The sequence below is a fragment of the Mustela nigripes genome, chromosome 13, assembly GCF_022355385.1.
Source record: "Mustela nigripes isolate SB6536 chromosome 13, MUSNIG.SB6536, whole genome shotgun sequence".
Classification (NCBI taxonomy): Eukaryota; Metazoa; Chordata; class Mammalia; order Carnivora; family Mustelidae; genus Mustela; species Mustela nigripes.
The window spans coordinates 60967043-60994356 of record NC_081569.1 but is presented as its reverse complement, the minus strand read 5'-3'; the positions used below and the strand labels follow the sequence as shown (position 1 = coordinate 60994356).

At 40.1% G+C, this 27314-nt stretch overlaps 1 protein-coding gene across 1 annotated transcript in view; it reads left to right on the top strand.

Moving 5' to 3' along the window:
* The window catches only part of VPS39 (VPS39 subunit of HOPS complex), a 46505-nt gene that overhangs the window by 7206 nt on the left and 11985 nt on the right, over nt 1-27314 (top strand). The window contains exons 2-12 of the mRNA XM_059372606.1: nt 387-452; nt 6548-6612; nt 6928-6970; nt 8343-8437; nt 9390-9488; nt 9934-10026; nt 11971-12154; nt 15699-15819; nt 15923-16043; nt 21118-21247; nt 25172-25314. Of these exons, the coding sequence (XP_059228589.1) occupies nt 387-452; nt 6548-6612; nt 6928-6970; nt 8343-8437; nt 9390-9488; nt 9934-10026; nt 11971-12154; nt 15699-15819; nt 15923-16043; nt 21118-21247; nt 25172-25314 (1160 nt within the window). The remainder of the gene's footprint in view (nt 1-386; nt 453-6547; nt 6613-6927; nt 6971-8342; nt 8438-9389; nt 9489-9933; nt 10027-11970; nt 12155-15698; nt 15820-15922; nt 16044-21117; nt 21248-25171; nt 25315-27314) is intronic.

Here is a 27314-nt window from a genome sequence, read left to right as displayed (position 1 = left end):
ATATTCTTATTTTCCCTAAAGTAAAAGCATTAAACCTTTAAAGGGTGCTGTTTAGTTTTGTTTCTGCTATTAGTTACCTAGTTTCATGTTTACACTATCCATTTTATGATTTTATAAATTTGTATCCTATTTTTGGTCAGTCTGATTTTGAAACACTGAAGGCAAGGACATTTTTTATTCTCTAATATGTCTGGTAATGATACTTTTTTTGATGGGTTGCTTCTCAAACATTTCTTGAATATAAATAGTCCTTAGCTTTGCAAAACACCTGCTATCAAAAGCAACTCATTTTCTGGCCTGTTTGAGTTCTGATTACAAGCCCCAGCTCAAGAAATAGGGTTTTACTAAAGCTGACTGACCTTTATCTCTGCTCTTTTCTCTTCCAGAGGAATGGCTTCTTGTTGGCACCAAACAAGGACATCTTCTTCTCTATAGGATCCGGAAGGACACTGGTAAGTGGCAGCTCTCCAGCCTCAAGAGAGAGGTGACTTACTACTCATGCAAAAAATTGTGATGGTCAGCCAGTATACAGCTGTGAAATCAGTGATTCCTGGCCCTTTAAAAATGATGGGGGTTGATAGTAGTACAGTGGGAAAGTAGGGAGAAGCATGAGAAAATCTCTGGCATTTTTGTTTTTTATTTCTGTTTTTCTGTTCCCCTATCCTGATCTGGTAGGTGCAGTTGAGTATTCCTCCCCTCTTTGCTTACAGGAGAGTCACTGTCAGAAATAGGAAGTATAACTGGTGTGAATAAGATTTTTGCATGAATGATGTGGTAGTAGGAAACAAATTAGGAACCACAATTTTTGTTACTTGTTTGGGGTGGACTAGGAGAGAGGAGGCCCAGGTTTAGGCCCAGCTTTCCTTCTTCTTGGCCAAATGACTGAGTAGGTCCTTTCCTTTGTCATTTTCCTCTTCTGTAAACTGTCTATCTCACAAAATTGTCAGGGTCAGATGCAAGGATTTTGAAAAGTAAAGCTCCAATCAGATGTGACTTTGTTAGTAAAAATGTAGATTAATAACTAAAGTATTTGAAATTTATTTTGTTAGGGTTTCCTCTGTTGGAGGGAAAAAAGCACCACACTTCCTTTTCCTGATTTTATTTCTATAGTCTCTTTATGGAAAATTGATGGTTTGGGATAATATACATTGGAGCTACAGAGTCTTTAGAAATCTGCTGTTAATGCCAGAGTGTGTTGGACCATATGAAATTGTCATTATTTGACTATATTAGGAAAAACAAAATTTCATGCCTTTCAATCCAATAAACTTTCTGTAGTAAATAGCTTAAAGTAAGATTGGAAATAGATACTTCCTTTTGGAACCTGGAGCAAGGGTAACATGGGAAAAAAAGGCATCTTCCAGGGCATGTGGAGGGGAATTTCATTCTACTCATTTTAGGTTCCTTGGGTGGGAACATGTAAATTGGACTGACAAAAGACAGATTAACAAGAGAAAAACAAGTGTATTAACATGTATTACACATACACGTGGGAGCACTCAGACATGGGTAACACAAAGGGGTTGTGGTTGGAATTTGGGCTTATATAACATCTTAACAAATGAACAACAAATTTTTAGAAAAGTGGTAAGACAAAGGAAAAGGACTTTGAGTTTCTAGGATGGCAAACTGTTAAAAGGCAGACACATGGGGGAACTAATGGAATACGGATGAGTAAAGTTTGTTAATAGATTGTTCTGGTGTCCTCTCTAGGCTGATAAGGGTCTAGAGCTATCTCTGCTGATTAAATGCTGTCCTTGGTAGAAAGGGGAGGAGGGACACCTTTATAAATGTATGTTCTGTTTTTAGGCAAATTAGAGGAAGGGAGTGAGCCTTTCTTTTTCTGCCTCTTCCCAGTTGCCTTCAGCTCAAAATAATTTGAGGGGGCATAATTTGGGGGGATGTATTCTGCTACCTATCACCAGTGGAGTAGGGAAGAGGAAGGTACCTGTTCAGAAGAGAAACCAGCAGAGGGTAAATTTCATTTCTAAGTTTTTCAGCTTTCCTTTAAAGCAGGGGTCAGTAAACTTATCCCAGAAAGGGCCAAAAAATAAATAGTTTAGGGTTCGTAAGCTCTGAGATCTCTGTTGTGACTACCAACTTTGCTATTTCAGCAAAAAACAGCCATAGACCATATGCAAAGGAGTGGCATGGCTGTGTTCCAATAAAACTTTATTTATAAAGACATGTCAAGGGCTGAATTTGACCCCAGGGCAGCACTTTGCTTGCCCTTGCTATAAATTTCTAGTTCTCAGGGCCAGAATATTTCTATTTTGTGACACTTATTAGACTATAATTTAAAAATTAAGCTTGCCTTGGATTTTATTCAGCATTTGACAACCATGATTTCACTGTCCACTGTAGGCTCAGATACTGTGCAGGACAGGGAAATAAGAGAGCTTAATATTCTTTACCCCAACAGATGAGCAGTTCTTTGTAGCTTCAGATACTAAATGCTATGATAAAGTGATTTGTTTGATAGGTCATTTCTATATAAATGGTAGGGAATTGAAAAGTAGACCAGAAGAGTAACTCTCAACATAATGTAGTCTCAAACTGATAATATTAGTGCTAATATGACTTGGAACCCTGGTGCTGATTGTTCATGCCCTGTGATGGGTTCAGCATGGGACTTTTGAGACATTCGTTCCTGGGACTCAATTTCTGCATAGGTAACTTGAGTAGCAGTGCGACCTGCCTTAGACAATTGGGAATCAGACTCTGATTAGAAACTTGACTTCTCCCTGTATCCTTAGAGAACAGTTCAGTTCTGGCTCGGCTCTGGCCTATTTATGGCCCAAAAAAGAAATAGACTTGGGCCTCTATGAATCAGCCATAGAACTAAGTTGGTTCCTAAGTTTGAGATATTCCAAACCTAAATTAGGCTGCAACCAGACTGTCTTTCTGAGGAAGGAGAGAGGGTGACAAGGTGTCATGGAGAGACTGGAATTAGGGGTACCTGAGATCAGATGTTAGTCATTTCTTTGAGCTCGGAAATGCTTCTAGGCCTCATTTTACTCCTCTTTTAAACAGAGGCGTTAGATGAGCTCATATCAAATATCTTAACAGCTTCAGGTTTACATCAGTGCCATCACCTTAGAGCAGTTCTCAAAGTGGGGTTGGTAGACCCCACGGTGTCCTCAGGATCCTTTTAGAAGGTTTACCAGGTCAAAACTAAGTTCACAGTGCCACTGCACCATTTTCTCACTGACATTTATTGACATCTGCACTGATGGTAGCTAGAACTGCAGGCCCTTAGCATAAGTTCAGGACAGTGGTTAATGAGCTTGTTGGTATGTTGCTGTTCTCATTGTAGTTGTGGTGCTCTCCAGCTCGCTCTCACTGTGGTTTCTGGTTTATTTTTTTCTTTATTTATTTTTAAAAAGATTTTATTTATTTATTTGACAGAGATCACAAGTAGTCAGAGAGGCCAGCAGAGAGAGAGAGGAGGAAGAAGGCTCCCTACCTAGGAGAGAGCCCAATGCGGAGCTCAATCCCAGGACCCTGGGATCATGACCCGAGCCGAAGGCAGAGACTCTAACCCACTGAGCCACCCAGGCGCCCCGGTTTCTGTTTTTTTTTAAAACCAACTTTCATCTAAGGATGTTCTTTGTGCGGCAATAAAATTATTTTATTATATCCTGATCTTTGACAATATTTCTTTTTTCATTTTTAAGATTTTATTTATTTATTTGACGGACAGAGATCACAGGTAGGCAGAGAGGCAGGCAGAGAGAGAGGAAGGGAAGCAGGATCCCTGCTGAGCAGAGAGCCCGATGCAGGGCTCGATCCCAGGACCCTGGGACCACGATCTGAGCCAAAGGCAGTGGCTTTAACCCACTGAGCCACCCAGGTGCCCCTTGACAATACTTCTTTTTAATAATCTCTGATGTAGTAAGAAGTACCATGTGCCAAGGTTTGAAGCACAGTGACTGCCTTGAGAAAAAGTTCTTGTTTGAGTTCTGAACTGAACTGGCCACTTTTTCATGAAGCATCATTGTTGTTTAAAAGAATGACTGACAGACTATGGTTTTGCACACCATTTGGGTGTTTGGTGCATATTTTCTTAAAAACTGAACAAAGGAATCTGTCACTTCAAAGAAGACAACTGGAAGTATCTGTGGCTAACAGTCAGGCTAGGGCTTTCAGTAGAAAATTAGAATTGTGGAAAAATTATATCCACACCATGAACTCGACAGCTTCTCAGTACTTTTCTGATGACATTGGAGGTGATAATGAATATGATGACATATATGTCATCATATATATATATATATATATATATATATATGACATCACATAATATATATATATGTGTGTCCTATAACAAGATATGCCAACATTTGGAAAATCTGTGTGACTCAGTGAACAATATTTTCCAGTGCATGAAGTTTCTAAATCATTCATGAGTAAAAAGATCCATTCAAAGTCTAAGACAGAGGGTGCCTGGGTGGCTTAGTCAGTTAAGTGTCTGACTCTTGAGCTCAGCTTGGGTCTTGATCTCAGGGTCATGAGTTCAAGCCCCACGTTGGGCTCCATGCTGGGTGTGGAGCCTAGTATTAATTTAATCAAATAATTAATTAATGTGTAAGATAAGCTAATTGACTTCAATTTGACAAGAAGTTTCATTAATAGGTTTCAGATTCCACATTGTTAGAAACTCCATTTGTCAAGTTTTCGTATGGTATCAAAGAAGAAGATGGACAATTATCTGAAAAAACTTTATTTTTTTATTAATTAAATTATTTTAAAGACTTTATTTATTTGACAGAGAGAGAGCAAGCACACAAGCAGGGGGAGCAGCAGAGAGAGAGAGACAGGCTCCTCACTAAGCAGGGAGCCCAATGCAAGACTCTATCCTAGGACCCTGGGATCATGACCTGAGCCAAAGCAAATGATTAACCGACTGAGCCACCCAGGCACCCCATGAAAAAGCTTTAAAATATTCCTCCATTTTCCAGTTCTGTGTCCATGTGAGGACAGATTTTTGTCATCTCCTTCAATCAAAGCAGTGTATCAAAATAGTACAGAAGCAGATGTGAGAGTCCACCATGTTCTATTAACCCAGACATTTAAAAGAGAATTACAAAATATAAAACAGTGCATTTTTTTAATTTGGAAAAATAGTTATTCATTAAAATGTTATTTATGCTAACATGTAATGGGCTTATTACTAATATTTAAAAATAAGTTAATAAATACAGATTTTTAAAATTTCTCGGTCTTAATTTCCACCCTAGTATACATTGATAACTACGACCCATGTTAAAGTTTTGGGATTCTCAATTTTTAAGGCTGTGAAGGTGTCTTGAGGCCACAAAGTTTGAGAATCTCAGTCTTAGGTAATTCAGCTTATGAAGAGAATCGTTGGAAGTAATAATAAAGCCCTTTTCAAATATAGAACTAGTTACCAAGCAGGAAGTGGCTGAATTTTTTTTTCTCATGAAATGTAATGGCAGAATACAGGACATGTTTATGAATCTCCCACAACTCCCGAGCCCTTTCATCTCCTCTGCTGAGGAACAGGTGGAAGAAGTAAGACCAGCTTTGGTGGCATGGGCACTTGTGGCTGCCTTGTAGATGCTCCACCGTTTTTGGGGCCATGGACCCCACTAGCTGTGGAGAGCAGCTTGGGGTCAGCTGTGTGAACAGTTGGAAGGCAGGTGGCAGGGGATTGGCTCAGAACCTGGGCTTTACAGTCAGCCCTGAGTTTGCTTCTGGGCCGTCTTTCACCCACTGCTACCTAAGTGCATGACCTGTCAGGTCCCTCACATATGAAATTGGAATAATATCTACTCCTTGGGGGTAGTTGTGAGGATATTTATATATATGTGTGCATATACATAATTATATTTATATATATATATATATATTTAAACTTATATATGCTCAGTTTGCGATAGCTGCTATAATTATTGTGATAATTATTCTCTTTTTGACCTTTTGGTGACTTTTGAGGCTGACTGTTTTTGTCATCCCCACGAGGCTGGCATCATGTTTTTATGGTCTGTAACTTTCTTCCCTTTTTGTAATGTGCCAACCGATATGGCATCTCCTGAGAGCAGCAGTAAGGGTAGACGCACTCGGTTACTTTAGCTGAGGGGGATGGTGTTGAGTGTTTGCTCTGCCCCGTGAAGCAGGATGTAGGGTAGCTGCTGGGCTTTTGTTGGTCTAGATCTAAGGATGTTTCGGGCTGGGTTTCATTGTTTGGGCTCTTACATTTGACTGTTACTTTTACAAGCACTTAGCCAAGGTGCTCTTTTGTAGGATAAGACCTTCAGACCCACAAGTACCTTGGCAGCTTCAGTGAGCTTCTGTGGTATGATTCTTTCTGCTAATGCCAAGTCAAGGTACATGAAACTCTCTGTTCTAAAATGGGAGTTGAAGGCAGCTTCCTGTACTTAGTGAAGACAGCTATCTAGTGTAGATCTCCAGCTTCCAGTCTTTTAGGAATTTTTAGATTCCTATAGAAGAGCCATGGGAGCAGCATTTTTTGTTGTGGTTGTTTTTACATGTTTGGAACTGTGAATGTTTGTTTCTTCCATAGGTTGCAACAGGTTTGAAGTGACACTAGAGAAATCCAATAAAAACTTCTCCAAAAAGATTCAGCAGGTAGGCAGTGATGATGGTCATTTCAAGAATGTTTGACTTCGTGAGACCCTGTCAAAGCTAGAACTTTGATAACATTGCTTACGAACTCTGAATTCTGTGCTGTCTGTTCTCCCACTTATTAGGGATCTGAGTTCATCTGTCATGTGTCTGAGATCCTCAATAATGAGCAGAAATTGCAATTACACATAAATATCCATCAGATCCCTGTCATTGGCCTAGACTCTTTTATTCCCTCTTTAGTACTGTTCTTAAGTGAACATTTGTTAAGCCTTGTTGGAAATGTTTAATTGAGTCTAATGATTTGTTCTTTTCCAGATCCATGTGGTTTCCCAGTTTAAGATTCTGGTCAGCTTGTTAGGTAAGAAAAGGAGTTGCAGTTGTATTGCCTGTGTCAAAAACCAAAAGCTATGACTTGATTAACCACTCTTTCATGCTTAATTTGACAGATGTTGAAACTGACCTGTTCCAAACCAGACATGGCAGGGTACATGGGTATTAAAGGCAAGAGTATCCCTCATAAACTTGAGCTCTGCTCTCCAAGAAATGTCATTCATTCATTGGGCAGATACTCATTGAGCCCTGTTCTAGGCATTGGAGATACCAAATTGAATTAGACATGGTTTCTATCTTTGAGATTTATGTTCTGATTGTGAAGACTGAAATGACAGAAAGTAATCTTGATACAGTGTGGTAAGTTAACAATAGAAATTTATTAAAAATGTGGTGGATCTTAGTAAGGGAAGGACAACATCTTCTAGTGGATGATTAGGATTTTGGCAGGAAGAGAGGGGAAGGGAGAGCATTTTAAGCAGAGGCCTTGCGGTCTGGCCAATTTAGGATGTATGGTAGAGAGTGGCACAGTGGCAAGAGATAGGGAGAAACAGATCAAGACCAGACTATTCAGGCCTTGGTAGAAAAGCCATAGACTCGGGGAGCCTGGGTGGCTCAGTGGATTAAAGCCTCTGCCTTCAGCTCAGGTCATGATCCCAGGGCCCTGGGATTGAGCCCCACATCGGGCTCTCTGCTCAGCAGGGAGCCTGCTTCTCCTTCTCTCTCTAACTGCCTCTCTGCCTACTTGTGATCTCTTTCTGTCAAATAAATAAATACAATCTTAAAAAAAAAGAAAAGAAAAGCCATAGACTGAAGTGAAGGCAGCCAGCGAGGCCTTTTCTTAACAAACCGAGGACTAGAAACTTGACTCATGCTTTGTACTGTTCAGCCCAGGGCCCAAATGGTGGAATCATTTTAAACTTAGTTTGTAGGTGGAGGGAGAAATAAAGTAACTAAACCTTCATGAGTAAAACTAGATAGGAGGCCCAAGTGAAATTATTTTGCTTGCTTTGCTAGTAAAGAAATCCTTGCCATGGGATTGTACCAAATCCACAGAGGCTTTCCTTTCTTTACTGAGGCTTCCAATGGAAGTAGTTTTGAAAGCCTGTTCTTGCACAAATATTGCATCACAAATTTCCAGACTTGAGAAAGACAGAGTGTGAGAATGCTTTGGTAGCAAAAGAGCTCTTCTGCATAAGCAGCCCAAATTTAAAGGCACAAAAGTGACCTCTATCATTTTGTCATGTAATTCTGATAACAGACTGGAATAAATCATTGTTAGTGAAACCAAAGATACATCTTCAACCAACACTTGCCAATTGGTTCTTTTCATTGTTAGTTACTTTTGTGTGTAGAGAATTGTGATAATTTATACTGTTGTTATACCTCCTTCCAAACAGAAAATAACATTTATGTCCATGACCTATTGACATTTCAACAAATCACTACGGTTTCAAAGGCAAAGGGAGCCTCACTGTTCACATGTGACCTCCAGGTAAGTGTAGGCAAGATGAAAATTGACTTCGTGTTTTAATAAATACGGTCTTTCTTAATATTCCTACCATTAGGTGGGAAGAATAACATTGATATACCAACCCAGCAGAGACTCCAGAGAAAGTGTTTGATTTTGGATTGTGTTAGAGAAATTTCCCCCTTTGTATGTGGTCAGAAGGGGAAACATTTGAGTTCCCTGTGTGTGCTAATTAGAGCACCAGACGTCTGTCTTGGCAGGAGGCAACTAACCCATGATAAAAGCCTTTGCCCATGGATAAATCATTAGTGGGAAAATCCAGACTTACTGGTATCATGAACATGGGACATTAAATTGACCTTGTTCTGAACAGGTGATTATATTCTTTGTCTTAGGGGTTTTTTGGTCTTTTGGGAAAGACATTTCTCCTTACTTATGCCAATTCATAATCCTTACATTATTAAGAATCTGCCTTACCCTTCTACTCAGCTTTGATCACTTTTTAGTCTTTGTGGTCTACATTGACCCTGCATTGTTTTATGCTTAGACATTTCTTTTCTCCTCCCTCCTTAAAGGATTGAAAGTGGTTGCTGACACATGCTGATCCCTGACCAGCATGTACTGACAGCCATGAGTGGACAAACATTTAAGAAAAAAAGGAGTAAGCAGATACATAGGTGAAGGCCTTCCCTGGGCTTTTCCTGTGTGAATTATGAATGTCCGATAGATTTGCCAGGGTTGGGGTCTTTAGCTGGCAGCCCTTGGAGGGGAAGTGCTCCTCAGCCTATTGTTTCTAAGAACATCTTAGAAAAAAAATGGTGTTCTTCCACTCAGTTTGTCTGGCAGGGGGACTTTATATTACAGGGGATTTTCAGATTAGTAGCCATTTCAAGGCAGAAAATCTCGAATTTAGCTGTCACCTAGTTACAGAGGCATCACATACACCACCTCATTTGTCCTGGGTGTCTCTTCCCAGCACACAGAGACCGGTGAGGAGGTGCTGCGGATGTGTGTCGCTGTGAAAAAGAAGCTCCAGCTCTACTTCTGGAAGGACAGGGAATTCCATGAATTGCAGGTGAAGTCCCTGTTCCCTGGTCTGTGTTGACTCACAGCTTGAAAGGCTTCCTGTTCAGTAAAACTGAAGGTCAGGGCTCTGGTCTTGGAGTTCTCTCCGCATGAAGGCTCTACCGTGAGTATGCGGGAACCTATCCACGGCCGCTCATCAGAGTCTCCTAGTCTTCAGAGGCAGTGGCCATCCAGTTCTGCAGCTCTTATATGGATTGGTTTATTTCAAAGTGGGTTTCACCTTTTCTAAAGGCGTCTAGTCATCCAGTTCATGGGTGAATTAAATTTTTGTCACAAGTGGTTTCCCAGCCTTGAGCTTACAGACTTGTGCTTAGATGAGGGTGATGGCGATTTTGAAGAGGTGGGGTAGAATAACAGGAAAGTCACAGTTTTTTGTTTTGTTTTGTTTTTTCTTTTAATGTCTTTCCATTTGAACTCTTGGTCTCTTTCTTCAGGGGGACTTTAGCGTACCAGATGTGCCCAAGTCCATGGCCTGGTGTGAAAATTCTATCTGTGTGGGTTTCAAGAGAGATTACTACCTAATAAGGGTAAAACTTATTCTTTTGCATATATTTACCTGGGGGAGAGGATCGTGTGTTTTTGAACTACAGGTCAAGAGACTGCCTTAAGTAGTGTTTTGGCATAACAGGGTTTGTGTTTGTATGTTTGGCTATTTTTTTATGCTTCTCAGCATCTCTACAAATAGATGTCTGATGCCAGGCAGCATCAACTCTCTACATAATGAATTATCCACATCGTGTATCTAATTATTGGAACAGAAAATTAGGGCTCCTTGCCTCCGTTTAATAGCATTACCAAGGACTGTCATCTTAAGGCTTTAATGCACCTTATAAACTAATTTTAGTATTAACTTATGTATTTTTAAGATTTTGAGATTTCTGCGCTTTCAAGCCTTTTAGTATAGTTATTTTAAAAATTTATTTATTTTTATTTCAAAAGCCACATATGTTAATATAAAAAATAAGGAAATATAGATAAGCCAGATAAAGGATGTACAAATCACCCATAAATCCTTCACTCAGAAATGACACTGTTAACCTTTTGGTTAGATGAGCTTCCACCTTTTTACAAAAATAGCATGTTATATACATTGTTTTGTAATCTCTTTTTCTGAACCTAAGTGGTAAATATCCATGACATTGGTTTTTTTTTCCTCCGTTATGCGTACTGTATGTAGAATAGGTTGATGTACGATGCATTTCATAGCATAATCCAAATTTCTTACCCCTCTCATATTCCAGACTTGGCAGTTCTAGAAGCCTTTCTCCCCCATCTCTATTTCTCCCCACTTCCCTACCACCCACTGTGTTAGCTCTTCATTATTTATCTAGTTAATATATTTGTTCCATATTTACATTGTTGGAATGTCCTGATTTGATCAGCCTCAGAGTTGCAAACTGGTAGAGGAGTCACCCCTATCCAGCTGATGGATGCACAGAGTAACAGCTAGGCCTGTGGGTGCTGAAAGAAGTCTGAGGGCTGGGGATACAGAGCCAGAAGCTGGAGGGTAGGCTCTCATTACTCTGACTACCTTTGCTCTTCTTGAGGGTACAGTCTTTTGAGGGTGGGAAATCTTGGGTTAGGCCCAAGCTATTCAAAAATTACTCATTTAGATCAGACAGTAAAATTCATTCTTTTGGATGTATGGTTCTAACATGGTTAGAGTCACGTAACCACCACCATCATCAAGATTGAGAGCAGTTCCATCACCCAAAAAATGCCTTCATTCTGCCCCCTTGAAGTCAACCCCTCTTCCTATGCCCCAACTTCTAGTAATCACTGATCTGTTCTTCATCTCTTATAGTTTTGCCTTTTCCAGAATGTCATATAAATGGAATCCTACAGTATGTAGCCTTTTGAATATGGCTTCTTCCACTTAGCATAATGCATTTGACATCCATCTGTATTGTGTGTGTCATCATATTCTTTATGGCTGGGTAGTGAGTGGTCCATAGTATGGATGTACTATGGTCATTTATCCATTCATCAGTTGAAGGACAAAGTTGTTCCCAGTTTTTAGCCATTATGAATAAAGCTGTGATAAACACTTGCATACAGGTCTCGGTGTAAACATAAGTTTTCATTTTTCTTGAGCAAGTGCCCAAGGAATGGGATTATTGGGTTGGATGGTAAGTATATATTTCACCTTAGAAGAAGCCAGCAAATAAAGTGGCCGTACCATTTTGCATTCTCACCAGCAGCAAATGAGAATTACAGTTGCTCTGCATCCTCACCAGCACTTGACATTGTTAGTTGCCGGCCTAGATGCTTGTCTCTGTGTTAGAGAAAAAGAGAACTGGTTCTATGTTGTGATGACAAAATTTGTCATAACAAACTCTATAATATTTCCTTATGCCAAACAAGGAATATTATTGGCTTCTCTAGGCTCAGGGTTTTATTTGGATTTTTTAGGCCATGTTCACTCCTCTGGTGAGAGAATGCTGGTTGACTCACTTTGTGTCTTCCTATAGGTGGATGGAAAAGGGTCCATCAAAGAGCTCTTTCCAACAGGAAAACAGCTGGAGCCATTAGTTGCACCTCTGGCAGATGGAAAAGTGGCCGTGGGCCAGGATGATCTCACCGTGGTGCTCAATGAGGAGGGGATCTGCACACAGAAATGTGCCTTGAACTGGACAGACATACCAGTGGCCATGGGTGAGAACACCATAGCAGCTGCTTCCCACTCTGGGCTGGGGTTGTGTGCCATCCTTGCAGAAGGGAATCCCATTCATGGCTTTCACAAACTGTGGTTTACAGTGTCATTTACTTTCAGTTCCGCTTCTTAGAAGTAGACAAGTGTTTAAGGTCATTGAAAATGGGATATTCTGGTCTTTGTAGGAAGCCGGGTTTTGTCCCAGAGGGGGAGAAATTTAAAACTGAGTCATGTGTGTTAGGAAGTGATTGTCTGTGGCCATATATTTTTATTTCTTAGTCCTTGTTTTACTTTCTGTGTATGGTTTTAATGTGTCCTCTGCCAGATCAACTACATTTGGAAATTAGTGACAATTCTTTATTTATCCCTGTAGTACATGTAACTCAGTATTGATGTGCTTTTGATTTGGTGCGTATGGCCTCTCTTTTATAGCTTGGAAGTGCAGATTGTGTTTAGATGTTAGGATCTGGCCTGCACATTAGGTATTTCTGCTCTCACTCTGACCCAGGCTCTCATCAGTGGTATTGCCTGGAAGTGTATAACCACCCTCACAGCAATTTATTTTCAGTCAGAAGAGTGAGCATTTTAAAAAGAGCTACTGCTGTAGAGTAGGGCATAGAAACATGCCATCTTTAAGGACTCTAGCTGGGAAGGTAAGGATAACATCTTGGATAAAAAGAGAAAACAAGGCATCGCCCAAGGTGTTCAGTTGGGTGAGTTGAGATTCATTCATTTAGAAAGTTCAACTTGTCAGTAAGAAGTTCCATTGCATAATTAAGGTTGGACTAGACCAGGCAGGGAGTTTATGACTTGGCTTGAAGAAAAATTCCTTTCATTCTAGGCAGAAAAAAATAGTTAAAAATAGTTAAAAATGATCGGAAATGTTCCTTGTTGACAGAGCATTAGAGAGACTGACCTGGTTGAAACAGGTGGTCTGAATTACAGAGAATAAGGGTAGGGCTGGTTTTTAGAGGCCCATGCGAAGGTCAGAGAGGCCAGTAGATTCCTAACTGGTAGAATGTTTTGGTAAAAGCATCATGTTCTAGAGTAATTATTCTGGTTGTGTTCATTGATGAACAGATCAGAAGGAAGATAATCAAAAGGACAGTATTTTTAAGGCCCAAGAATGTATATGAACAAGGTTGAGGGGCTAAAAATTTCATGAGAAACTTTGTGGTGTTCCCTTCAGAAGAGGCGCTATGGTAGAATTGATGAAGCTATGTGTAATACGTGCGAAGAGTATGCTTCTCATTCCCTAGTGTGAGAGTTTCTGTTTTAAAACCTTTGTTAGTGTCCAGTGCCTTTGGCAGTGTTTCTTAAAAATATTTCTGTGCCTTAACATACTGAGGAAGGGAATAGCTGGGCATTCTTTCTAGGTAGGGTGGGAGAACCACCAACTGACAGGACGAAGACTGAACTTCAGTGGTGTACCTGTTAAACTTCATTTATACTTCTCTCAACTTTACCACTTCACCTGGACTCCAGTCATCTTGGACTCCCCCTCATCCAGCCATGATCCCCTGGGCTCTTCTTGCCTCTTCCTCTCTTCTCTTGCCCACAATGTCCTGCTCACATGACAAGGCCTTGTTCAGTGGCACTTCCTCTCTGAAGTCTTCTGATGTGCAGGCAGAATGAATCACTTCCCCCTTGGTGCTTCCAAAGCCCTTTCGGGTTTCTCTGTCATGGCCCCCACACTGTCCCACTGGATGCAGTGAGTCGTCTGTTTCCTCTGTTTCCTCTGCTCGAATAGGAGCTCTGTGAGCTCTGGACTCATGTTTTGATCCACTTGGAGTAGGACCAAAACATAGCCTTTTAGGAAATGCTTTAATGGATGAATCACTGTCATCATTGGCCAGTTATTAGATGTCTGCTGTATACCAGCCACTCTGCCGAGTTTTGAATATACAGAGAGATCCAGACCATCTCTTAGGGAGACTGGATCATGATATGATATGACAACCAAAAGCCTTCCTATTATAGATTACCTTTTTTATTAAATTAGACCTTAGAAAAGTTAGCCAGATTAAAGGAGAGAGAAATTTTACATATTTATACAACTTAACACTGTGGGGGATTATACTAGTTTTTAAAAATGAGGCCAGCATTAAAAGAGAAGTAAAAAAATCCAATGCAAAGCAAGTTTTTAAATTTTTTGATAAGATAAAAAATATAAGCACAATAACTTCAATAGCATTCAAAGTGGTGAAAATATTAGGCCAGTTCCCTTCTGGCTTAAAATTTTTATGGTATTGGGGCACCTGGGTGGCTCAGTGGGTTAAACCGTTGCCTTCGGCTCAGGTCATGATCTCGGGGTCCTGGGATCGAGTCCCGCATCAGGTTCTCTGCTCAGCAGGGAGCCTGCTTCCCTCTGTCTCTCTCTGCCTGCCTCTCTGCCTCCTTGTGATCTCTGCCTGTCAAATAAATAAATAAATAAATAAAATCTTTAAAAGAAAAAAAAAGTTTAAAATTTTTATGGTATTTAGAGTATAAACTGTATTAATGTGGAAAACTTTTTTTGTCAGAAAATACATGACAGAAATAAATCCATAGCACATTAGCCACAATAAGAAACTCTTGAGTGTTTGAGGTTACATTTCTATATGATTATTATGCCATCTAGTGGTTGATTTTTTACTTTTTTTCTTTCCTTTTAAAAATTTTCTATTTTAATTGTAAAAAAAAACCCATAAAATCTGTCATCTTAAGTGTACAGTATTTTTTAAGTGTACAGTCCAGTAGTTACATATATTCACATTTTCATGCAACAGATTTCAGAACTTTCTCATCTTGCAACAGTAGAAGTCCATATCTGTTAACCCTTTTCTCCCTCCTTCAGCTCCCAACTTTCTGCTCTAAGTTTCAGAACTTTCTCATCTTGCAACAGTAAAAGTCTGTATCTATTAACAACCCTTTTCTCCCTCCCCTAGCCCTTGGTGCCAACCATTCTACTTTCTATTTCCGTGATTCACACTCCAGAGACCTCGTGTAAGTGGTAGAAAACTGGCACACTAAGAAGACCAGCCAGTTGCTTTCTCTGGGAATCACTGAGCATCAGGTGGAGTTTTGCATCTTTTCCCTCTGAAAATCTGAAGCAGAAATAACCTTGGCCAGAAATGTGGAACTCTCTTTAGCCTCATTTTAGGGAAGAAAGAAGTTGCCTTCATCTTGTCCTTCTCATGTAACCTTCTCCCACTGATGCATTGTTAGGGGCAGCTGGACTTGGTTGGCTTGGTTTTGTGACTGATGAGAAAGGGAGCAGCTGAAGGTTTCACCCACTCCTTTGGAGATGGTCGGAGTGGGATCAGGTCACTCTCAGCAAAGCTGAATGCGTCCTTCTTGTGCACAAGATTCCTCTTAGGGTCACTTGGACAAAACAAATTTTTTTTCCCTTTGGATATCACAACGTGGGATCCTGGCTTGGTATTTGAGTAGTGGACTATTTAGAGATCTCATCTGCATGCAGCATAGAAATGAGAAACTGAAGCAGCCCATAAACCTAAAGCCTGAGACCAGATCCACAACTGGAAGTGTTCTTTTCTTGTGCAGAGCACCAGCCTCCCTACATCATTGCCGTTTTGCCTCGATATGTGGAGATCCGAACATTTGAGCCAAGGCTTCTGGTCCAGAGCATTGAACTTCAAAGGCCCCGCTTCATTACCTCGGGAGGGTAAGGAATTTCCTTTTTTACTGTAGCTGCCATATTATTGCAAAGCTTTAAAATCATAAAGCCTGTGCTAAAGCTTTGCTAATATCCTTATTCCTTCCTCCAGATCAAACATTATCTACGTGGCCAGCAATCATTTTGTTTGGAGACTCATTCCTGTCCCCATGGCAACCCAAATCCAACAGCTTCTGCAGGACAAGCAGTTTGAATTGGCTCTCCAGCTCGCGGTAAGTATTATTCCTGAGATTTGGATGCAAGTCTGCCTTCCTCTTTGTTCTCCAAAGCAAGTGCTTTGGGTTTAGATGGTTATATTTAGTTTGGACTGGTAGAATAAGCACAGAGCTGCAAGTTAAGGGACTTGGATTCAGGGTCTGACTTGGCCATAGAATATCTATGTAACTCTAAATAATTTCACTTTTTCAGATGGCTTATCGGTCAGATGTAGAATGAATGCCAGTTACAATAGTAGTAACTCCTAGAATTTAGAAGACAATCAAGTAATTTAATAGATATGGTATAGCCTTGAAAAATTAGACCATGCAAGTATTAAAGTAACAGTTATAACGTAAAATTATAGTCTGATTGAATGCAACAACTAGAGGGCTTTTCACAATTCCTTTCAGCAGTAGATCCCTGTCTTTGGATAAGCAGGCCTCCTTCAGGTTTCTGAAACCGTTTCTGAAACCAGCTTGAGTTGCTGCATTCAGTAGGGCTGCACTCTTATATTGATGGCTGCCTCTCTTCCTTGCATATTAGCACCAGGTATTGTTCACAGCCATAGTGCCCATGCTTTTGCTTTGGCGGTTCTCTCATTGCCAACACACTCTGTGGAGACTGACTTCTGAGACTTGTCTTATTCTCTTAAATATTCCCAGTGGTGATTATTGTCTGTAGAGAGTAGATTTGATTTTAGGAAACAACCAAGGTCATTCTGATCCTAGACCTTTAAACTGTACAGTGCTAGTTTAGTGAAAGAGAAGAGATTTTTATGATTTAAGAAACTTAGTTTTGAGAGTATCTTGTAAATTATTTCTGAAGGGAAAGCCGTGGTCACAAGTTTTGGAATTTATAGTCACATGTGATAGATACTTTTTAAAAAAATATATTTTATTTGTTTATTTGACAGAGATCACAAGGAGGCAGAGAGGCAGGCAGAGAGAGAGAGAGAGAGAGCAGGCTCCCCACTGAGCAGAGAGCCTCAATCCCAGGACCTTGGGGTCATGACTCAAGCCGAAGGGAGAGGCTTTAACCCACTGAGCCATTCAGGTGCCCCATGTGATAGATACTTTTGAAGGGCAACATTTATCTTGGATGTATACATTTTAGATTTAAAATAAAAATCCAGTCTGAATAGTTAGAGATGTTTAATATCCCAGAAAGATTATTTTTTTTCCTTGGGGTATTTAATTTCAGCATCTGACTACTTTATTTCTATTTTTTTGCCTCTCTTAAATTGCCCGCCATTATTTTGTTTTCATTTTTAAAATACTAAATACCCATGAGCCCACCATTCTACCTAAGAAAAACAGCTTCCATAACTTATATGTACCTCCCCATCTCATTCTTCTGCCTCCCCTCCAGACATACCATTACCCTAAATTTGTGTTTATTGTGCTCTTTAAAAATATATTTCTTGTTGAAAAATCAAATTAACAACCTAACCTTATACCTAAAGGAGCTAGAAGAAGAATAAACAAAACCAGCAGAATGAAGGAAATAATAAAGATTAGAGCAGAAATAAGTGATATAGAAACAAAACAAAACAGCAGAACAAATTAATGAAACCAGGAGCTAGTTCTTTGAAAAGATCAGAGAGGACACAAACAAAATTATAAATGAGAGGAGAAATTGACAGTGCAGAAATATAAAAAAGATTATAAGAGAATATTTTGAAAAATTGTATACCAACAAATTGGACAACCTAGAAATATAAATAAATTCCTAGAAGCAGATAACCTCCCAAAACTGAATCAAGAAGAAATTGAAAATTTGAACAGACTGATTACCAACAATGAAATTGAATCAGTAATCAAAAAACTTGCAAAAATCAAAGTCCAGGACCAAACAGCTTCACAGTGAATTCTACCAAACATTTAAAAAAGAGATAATGCCTATTCTTCTCAAACTGTTCCAGAAAATAGAAGAGGAAGGAAAGCTTCCAAATTCCTTTTATGAGGCCAGTATTACCCTGATACCAAAACCAGATAAAGATAATACAAAAATAAAAGAACTATAGTATCCCTCGGTCAGTGTCCTTGATGAACACAGATGCAGAAATCCACAATAAAATACTATCTATCTGAATCCAACAATACATTTTAAAAAACCATTAACCATAATCTGGTGGGATTCCTTCCTGGGTTGCAAGGGCAGTTCAGTATTTGCAAATCAATCAGGTGATACATCCCACCAGTAAGAGAAAGGATAAGAACCAGGATGATCATTTCAGTAGACACAGAAAAAAGCGTTTGACAAAGTAAAACATCCATTCATGATTAAGCAGAAAACAAAAAAACCTCAACAAAGTAGGTTTAGAGGCAATATACCTCAACATAATAAAGGCCGTATATGAAAAACCCATAGCAAATATCATCCTAACTGGGGAAAACTGAAAACCTTTCCCCTAAGGTCAAGAATAAGACAAGGATGTCTACCCCACCACTTTTATTCAGCATAGTACTGGAAGTCCTAGCCACAGCAGTCAAGACAACAAAAAGAAAGACATCCAGAACAGCAAGGAAGAAGTTAAACTTTCGTTATTTGCAGATGAGATGATACTCTATAGAGAGAAACCTGAAAAACTCCACTAGAAAACTAGAAGTATAAACCAATTCAGTAAAGTTGCAGAATACAAAATACAGAAATCTGTGACATTTCTATACCCTAACAAAGAAATAGGGGAAAGAGAAATTAAGAAAACAATCCCATTTACAATTGCACCAAGAAGAATAAAATACCCAGGAATAAACTTACCCAAGGAGGTGAAAGACCCGTACTCTGAAAACACCATTGAAAGAAATTGAAGATGACACAAATGGAAAGATATTCCATGCTCACAAATGGAAGAATTAATATTGTTAAAATGTCCATACTACCAAAAACAATTTATGAATTCAGCGCAGTCCCTATCAAGATGCCTGTGGCATTTTTCATTAAACTAGAACAGTGCTAAAATTTGTGTGTAACCCACAAAAGACCCTAACTAGCCAAAACAATCTTGAGAAAGAAAAACAAATCTGGAGGGGAGGTATCACAATGCCAGATTTCAAGATACACTGGAAAGCTGTGATAAAACAGTATGGGGGAAAAAAAAAGTATGATACAAGCACAAAAATAGACACATAGATCAATGAAGCAAAATAGAGCTGCCAGAAATAAACCCAGGATCAGATGGCCAATTAATCTGTGACAAAGGAGGCAAGAATATGCAATGGGTAAAAAACAGTCTCTTCAACAAATGGTATTGGGGAAACTGGACAGCAATAAAACAAAAGAATGAAACTGGATCACTTTATTACACCACACAAAAATAAACTCAAAGTAGATTAAAGACCTAAATGTGAGACTTGAAACCATAAAAATAATGGAAGAGAACACAGGCAGTAAAATCTCTGATACGGGCCATAACGTTTTTCTCAGGCAAGGGAAACAAACGCAAAAATAAAGTATTGGGACTACATCAAAATAAAAGGCTTCTGCACAGCAAAGGAAACCACCAACAAAACTAAAAGACAATCAATGAATGAATGGGAGAAGATACTTACAAATGACATACTCAGTGAAGGTTTAGTATCCAAAATACATAAAGAACTTACACAACTCAGCATCTAAAAAAATAAAGAATCAAAACAGGCAAAAAGCACGAACAGACATTTCTCCAAAGAAGACATACAGATGGCCAACAGACAAAAAATGGTCAATATCACTCATCGTCAGGGAATCACAAACCAAAAACCATAGTGAGACATCACCTCACACCTGTCAGAATGGCTAAAATCAAAAACACAAGGAGTAACAAGTGTTGGCGAGCATGTGGAGAAAAAGGAACCCTTGTGAACTATTGTTGGGAATGCAACAGTTGGGAATATACATGAAATTTTCAGAGGGCAAGTACATATTAAACTTCGCCATTGACAAAATGTGGAGGCAAATTTTAGCCAGGGGACAGTTCCCTGTGGGCTGGACAAGACATCCCACTGTTGGTCCCTTTCTGAATAGGTGAGGTCAGGATCTGGTGGGGAAATAGGGAGCATTAAGAGTCTGAAGAAGCTAAAGAAGTGAAAACAAGTGTAGAAATGGCATGGAGTCCATCCTAACTGGAGTGAAGGGTAATGCTTGAGTGTCTGGGAATAAGCTAGAGAAGGAAGCTGTGCTGGATTCTGAAAGCCTGCAAAGCACCAAGAGGACTTGGACTAGATGCGACCATGTGTTGATAGTGGTCTAGGCTGGGGTGATGGCAACAGAATAGGAAAGGAAAAGAAGGGGAAAACTGGAAAGACATTTTGAAGGAAGAAATTCAATGTAGGAAAGAGTGGTTAAAAAGAATTTAAGGGGAATAAAGATTATAAGGAAGAAACAAAGATAATAAATAGCTGCATTAATTTAGCTCTTACTATAAATTGGACCTTTCCCAGCTGTGCCAGCAACATTAAATCCCCTTCATTCCTTCAGCATACCATGTTCCCTCTGTCACCTTAGCGCCTTGCACGTGTGATGTCCTTTTCCCTTCCATCTGTTCTGGACTCCCCTGGTTAACTCCAGCTTGGCCTTACACCCCAGGCTGCATTCCTCTTGCTTCCTTCTCGCACCCACCGCTCAGACTAGATTGGGTACCTCTTCCAATTGCTTCTGTCCTCGTTCACCCTATTTTAGTTTTGACTTTTTCATGTTTTTAAAGTGAACTCTAGACTTTATTCAGATTTCACCGGTTTTTCCATTAATGCCCCTTTTCTGTTCCGGTTTCAAATCCCAAAATTACATTGTATTTAATTGTTGTGTGTCCTTAGTGTCCTCTGATCTGTGACAGTTTCTCATTCTTCTGTTGTTTTTCATGACCTTGACAGTTTTTTTTCAGGAGGACTGCCGAGGTATTTTGTAGAAACCCTGTTGCACTTTAATTGCACAGTTTCTTCTCAGTCTTGTGGTTAGAATGTCAGGACAAGTCTATGAGGGCAGGTGCCATGTGGCTTGTCTTGTAAACTTGGGCATGCGGAGCTCCTAAGATGTTGTCTGATACATAGTATATGCTGAATAAATATTTGTTGAGCAAGTGAGCTCTTTCCTATTCTGCCCTCTCACTAGGAAATGAAAGATGATTCCGACAGCGAAAAGCAGCAGCAGATCCATCACATCAAGAACTTGTATGCCTTCTACCTCTTCTGCCAGAAGCGTTTTGATGAGTCCATGCAGGTCTTTGCTAAGCTTGGCACAGGTAACACATGGGTTTGGCCTTGGTTGGAATTCATGGAGGGAGGGGAACCTGGAAAGGGCAGGAGAGATAGTACTAGACATCTGAGATCGGGGAAAGCTTCTGCTCATCTCTTGATCATCGTGCCTCACAAGATCCTGTGGGTGGCCACAGTGTTATGTATTTACAGTCCGCATCTTGTGCACCTGGTCTCATCCATAAAGAGACTTCCAGTATCCCTTTCTTTATTTACAGTAGAGAGGCCAGATCTCTTTCCAGTGGTTAGAATATTCATTACATGGCACCCAGGGCACTCTTATGTACATATATCAAGGTGCAGGCATTTTAGATATGAGGTGGTCCTGCAAAAACCTTCTATTCTATAATTAATACTCATGGGAAATAACAGCTTATGGGAAGAGTGAGGTTGGGGCAGACCACTTCAGACATAGGCAGCTTTGTAAGTGGAACACTAATGAAAACAATAGCAATCCTACTAACACTCAGTTCCCACTACTATTGGTATTCAGCACTAGCTATGCTTTGCAGTCCTGAACCCTGGGGAGATGCTTTCTCCTTTGAGATGCAAATCTTTGAGTATATTTGCTTCCAATAGAAACCAGTTTCATCAAAATAAAAAGTCTGATCCTGGGTATAGACTTCTTTATGAGACCCACTACCAAAAATGAATATGGGGGAACATCTTTGCTTTATTTTTACTCTCAGCTTTTCCAGGTGGTTTAACTTAATAGAAAGTATAATGGGTTTTGAAGCTGCTAAACCAGCCACTCCTCTTTCAGTTCTTTTCTTTAGGTCCCCTGTATATTTACTGAGGAACCTTGCCTGGTCACTTTAAAACATTAACAAGCTGGGCAAATTTGCATACAAATCAACACCACTTTTTTTTTTCTTTTTAAGATTTTATTTACTGGAGAGACTACAGAGCACACAGAGAGCACAGAGGGAAAGGGAGAAGCAGACTCCCCCCTGAGCAGGGATCCTGATGCAGGGGTTACATCCCAGGACCCTGGGATAGTGACCTGAGCCCAAGGCAGACGCTTACCGCACTGAGCCACCCAGGCATCTCAGTTTTTATATTTCTTGAAACCCATATTTAGGTCTTGAAATTGAGCCTTAGACTATTGAATTTGTTCAAATATTACATTCCTTATTTACTTAGTCAATACAAATTTTATCAAGCTTCTACCATGCATTGGAGACTATTCTGGGTACCAAGTAGTGGGGTGTATATTCTGTTGGAGACGGGGCAGACAGCCAAATAAATGAGCAAATTTATAATATATTGGGACGTGGTAAGCTCTAAGAAAAATAAAGCAGGGAAATGGGGATAAGGAGTACTGAAGATAGGTATTAGGATTATAATTAAGATAAAATAGGGAAGGCATCTCTGAGAAGTTAGGGCCTAAAGGAGGCTATTTAATGAACCGGGTAGTTGTCTGGGCAGGTGCAGTGCAGGTAGAAGGAATGGCCGGTGGCAAGGTGGTGAGGTTGGAATACTGCCTAGTCTGTTCCAGGAGCAGCCAGATCCATGTGGCTAGAGAAGAGTCAATCCCTACCCTTTGTTCTGCATAAGCAATTTAATCCCTTTGTGAATTGCCTGTCTCTCTGATTGAGAATTCAATGTGTGGCATAATCCTGGACTCAGTGAATATCAGCCCAAAGGCAAATCAGATAAGCGATGGCAGTGGCAGCTCTATCTTTGATCCTGGGCTTCGAGGATAAAGAGGACATATTGTCTGTCCACAAGGCGCTTACATGAAAAACCACTCAGTGAAACATGGGAATAAATGTCTCCAGGATTGTGGAGAATTAAGTCAGGAGTCTGAAGAGGCAGTGACCAGGCTCTGGAAGACAGAAGAAAAAGCAGAGTGTAAAGGAAGGTGGGCGGGAGGAGACACCCAGTGGTGGCTGAGGGTCTGTAAGCCACAGCCCAGTGTGATGGTGGTGGTGCTTGATAGATCGCATGGGAAAGAGATGTTGGGTCTGCATCCTAGAGGACCTTGAATGCTGCCAGGGAATTTGGACTTGGTATTGTAGGCTTCAGTTGACATCACAAGGTTTTAAGTAGAGTGATGTGATTAGAGCCTTGTCTGTAGACACACACCGTTGTGCGGGAAGCCGCCAAAGGGCAACGGATGCGCTCCGGGTCCCCAGTGGTTATCTGTGTTCCTCAGACTGCACTTCTGTGTGGGAGACACGCGGAATTGCCAACTACCCCATTCGGTTGCCGTTTCTTAGGAGTGTCTCTTTCACATTGTCTCAGGTTTTGAGGAACACAGTCTTCCTGGCTTGGCAGAAATACTGTGGTCAGACACCAGTTTCTTGGGGATGATGTGCGTTCTGGAGGCTTCAAGGCAAGGCTGGGTAGCATTTCTCTTCTGGTCTGCTTGTCTGGAGCTCAGTTCCTTCTAGAAGGACATGGCCTTCTCCTGGTCCCCCAACTTTTTGAATGAAAATAAAGTAATGTTAGGATGAAACATTAAAGTGTTAAAGGAAAAAAACCTTACTCTAGATCTAGCCTTGACTCTAGTTTTGTGTCTTTTTCATCCAAGCTTTTCCTACTTTGTACATCTCAGTGTAATTATAACAGTATTCGTTTTTATAGTTTTTTTTTTTAAGATTTTATTTATTTATTTGACAGACAGAGATCACAAGTAGGCAGAGAGGCAGGCAGAGAGAGAGAGAGAGAGAGGGAAGCAGGCTTCCTGCGGAGCAGGGTGCCCGATGCGGGGCTCGATCCCAGGACCCTGAGATCATGACCCGAGCCTAAGGCAGCAGCCCAAACCACTGAGCCACCCAGGCGCCCCTATAGTTTTTATTACTTAAAATTGTTAGTGTTTTTCCATTTTGCTGTGTGCCCTTCATAATTAAAATTTGTAATGATTGCATTATTGTCTCTTAGTTGACGTAGACTATAGTTCTGCTGCTGAAGGAATTCCACATTGTTTCCAGAACTGCATTGTTACAAATAATATTCCTTATGTGACCTTCTCTTTCAGATGTGTCTTCCCCCTCCCATCTTTTAGACTGTTTCCTTAGGGTAAACTCCAAGAAGTGGGATTGGTGCGCCCAAGTGCTTTTCTCCTTATTGAAGTAGCAGTATTTTTTGCCTTGGCATTGTAAGAGTGATTCAGTTTCATAATATAGCAAGCCCTGGGTAGTATCATATAAACATTTTTCTACAGACTTTACTCTTTAATGTACTGCTCTAATTTTTAATGTAGCAGAACGTTTTCCCACTTACTTATATTATTTTCTTGTCAGTTGTTTATGTCTTTTGCCTCTTATCATAAGAAATCTTTTTTTTTCCAACTTACATTTTATATAATTAATTTATTAGCTTCTTGCCATGTATCCGGCAAATATATATGCCCTAGACCATTGTCTGGCTTTGTTTTAGTAATAGTAATTTGTTTTAGTAATATTCTTTTCTTTATATAGTTCTTTTATTTTTAAGGCTATTGATTATTCAACTTTAATGTCTTAGCAGTTTTTCCTTGGGGAATTTTTTCTTCTCCACTTTTAGAGAATTCATGAATTTTCCATTCCAATTCTGGATATGCATATGTGTGTATGTCTTGGAATATAGAGTCAAACCATTTTTGTAATGGTTTAGAGAAATATACATGTTATTAGTGCTCAAATTATAGAAATGTAGAGCTCATTGACTCTTTTTGAACTTGGAGTCATTTAATTAAAAGAATGAGTCTGAGGGTACCTGGCTGGCTCAGTTGATAGAGTATGTGACCCTTGATCTCGGAGTTGTGAGTTGAAGCCTCATGTTCGGTATAGAGATTACTTAAAAAATAAAAAAGATCTTAAAAAAAATTAGTATGGAACTTACTTTGCTGTTATAATGGTGTTGTTTTATTTGATCCTTAAATTGCTGTGCTCCTTTCTGGGGAATCGTGTTTCCCTTCCATGTAGATCCTACCCATGTGATGGGCCTGTACCCGGACCTGCTGCCCACAGACTACAGGAAGCAGCTGCAGTACCCTAACCCACTGCCTGGGCTCTCAGGGGCTGAGTTGGAGAAGGCACACTTAGCTCTGATTGACTACCTGACACAGGTAGGTATGGTACAGGGGTGTATGGAAGAGTTCACCTGGGAGTTCCGATGCCTGCTTTTCTATGGCAGAGAAGGGTGGGCCTTCTCCGTTTCCACAGGCATTCTGTAAATGAATACCTTAGAAGCTATGGTGGCTGGGTGCATTTCTTTCTCCTTCATCTCCCTATTCAGTTATACCACTGATCTTTGATGCTAAATCTTGATAGTAGGAAATGTACCTGATTTCTGGCAAATTTACATGAAGCTCTCCTAGGAACTCAGAAGAAGAAATTTTAGTGGATAGAAAATAATCGGTTTTTTGAAACTCTCTTTTGGAACATACATACTTGTGGGAAAATACATGCTCTATGCAGGAAACTGGGCAACAAAAAAGTATATAGCAAAAGTTAAAAATAAATAAATAAATAAATAAATCTCCTGTAACCCTATCACCCAGAGAAAAGTAACCAACTTTATAGTGTTGTCCTTCTAGACCTTTGGAGGCATACCTCCTTTATTGTGCTTCACAGATGCTGCCTTTTTTTTTTTTTTTTAAACAAATTGAAGTGAGCAAGTCTTTTGGAATCATTTTCCCAACAGCATTTACTTAATTGGTGTCTTTGTCACATTTTGGTAATTCTCACATCATTTCAAGCTTTTTCATACTTAATTTAGTTTTGTGATCTCTGATCTTTGATGTCACTATTGTAATTGTTTTGAGATGCCACCAGCTGTTCCCATATAAGATAGCAAATTTAATAAAATGTCTGTGTTCTGACTACTTTATCAGCTGGCTGTTCCCCTGCCTCGCCTGCTCTTTGGGTTTCCCTACTCCCTGAGACACAATAATACTGAAATTAAGTCTGTTGATAACCCTACAATGGCTTCTAAGTGTTTCAAGTAAAAGGAAGAATCACTGTTTCTCACTTTATTTTTTTTTTTTTTTAAGATTTTATTCACTTATTTGACAGAGAGAGATCACAGGTAGGCAGAGAGGCAGGCAGAGAGAGAGGGGGAAGCAGGCTCCCCGCTGAGCAGAGAGCCTGATTCGGGGCTGGAGCCCAGGATCATGACCTGAGCTGAAGTCAGAGGCCTAACCCACTGAAATATGCAGGTGCCCCTGTTTCTCACTTTAAATCAAAAGTAAAGACAATTAAATTTAGTGAGGAAGACATGTCAAAAGCCAGGATAGGCCAAAATCTAGGCCTCTTGTGCCAAGTTGTGAATGCAAAGGAAAAATTCTTTTTTTTTTTTTTTAAGATTTTATTTATTTATTTGAAAGAGATCACAAGTAGGCAGAGAGGCAGGCAGAGAGAGAGAGAGGGTAAAGCAGGCTCCATGCTGAGCAGAGAGCCTGATGTGGGGCTCGATCCCAGGACCCTGGGATCAAGACCTGAGCTGAAGGGAGAGGCTTTAACCCAATGAGCCACCCAGGTGCCCCAGCAAAGGAAAAATTCTTGAAGGAAATTAGAACTGCTACAGCAGTGAACATGAATAAGAAAGCAAAACAGCCTATTGCTGATTTGGAGACAGTTTTACTGGTTTGGATAAAAATCAAACCAGCCACAACACTCCCTTTCCTCAAAGCCTAATCCAGAGCAAGGCCCTAACTCTCTTCAAATCTGTGAAGGCTGAGAGGGGTGAGGAAGCTGCAGAGGAAAAGCTGGAAGCTAGCAGAGGTTGGTTCATAAGGTTTAAGAAGAAGGCATCTTCGTGACATAAAGTACAAGGTGAAGTGCTAAGTGCTGATGGAAAAGCTGCAGCAAGTTCTCCAGGAGATCTCGGTGAGATTGTTCATGAACGTGGCTCTACTCAACAACAGGTCTTCAGTATAGATGAAACAGCCTTCTATTGGATGGAAATGCCAACTAGGACTTTCATAGCCAGAGAGGGGAAGTCAGTGTGTGGGTTCAAAGCTTTTAAGGAGAGGCTGACTCTTCTTAGGGGCTAATGCCACTTGTGACTTAAAGTTGGAGCAATGCATTTTGAAAATTCTAGGGCCCTTAAGAATGACGCTACACA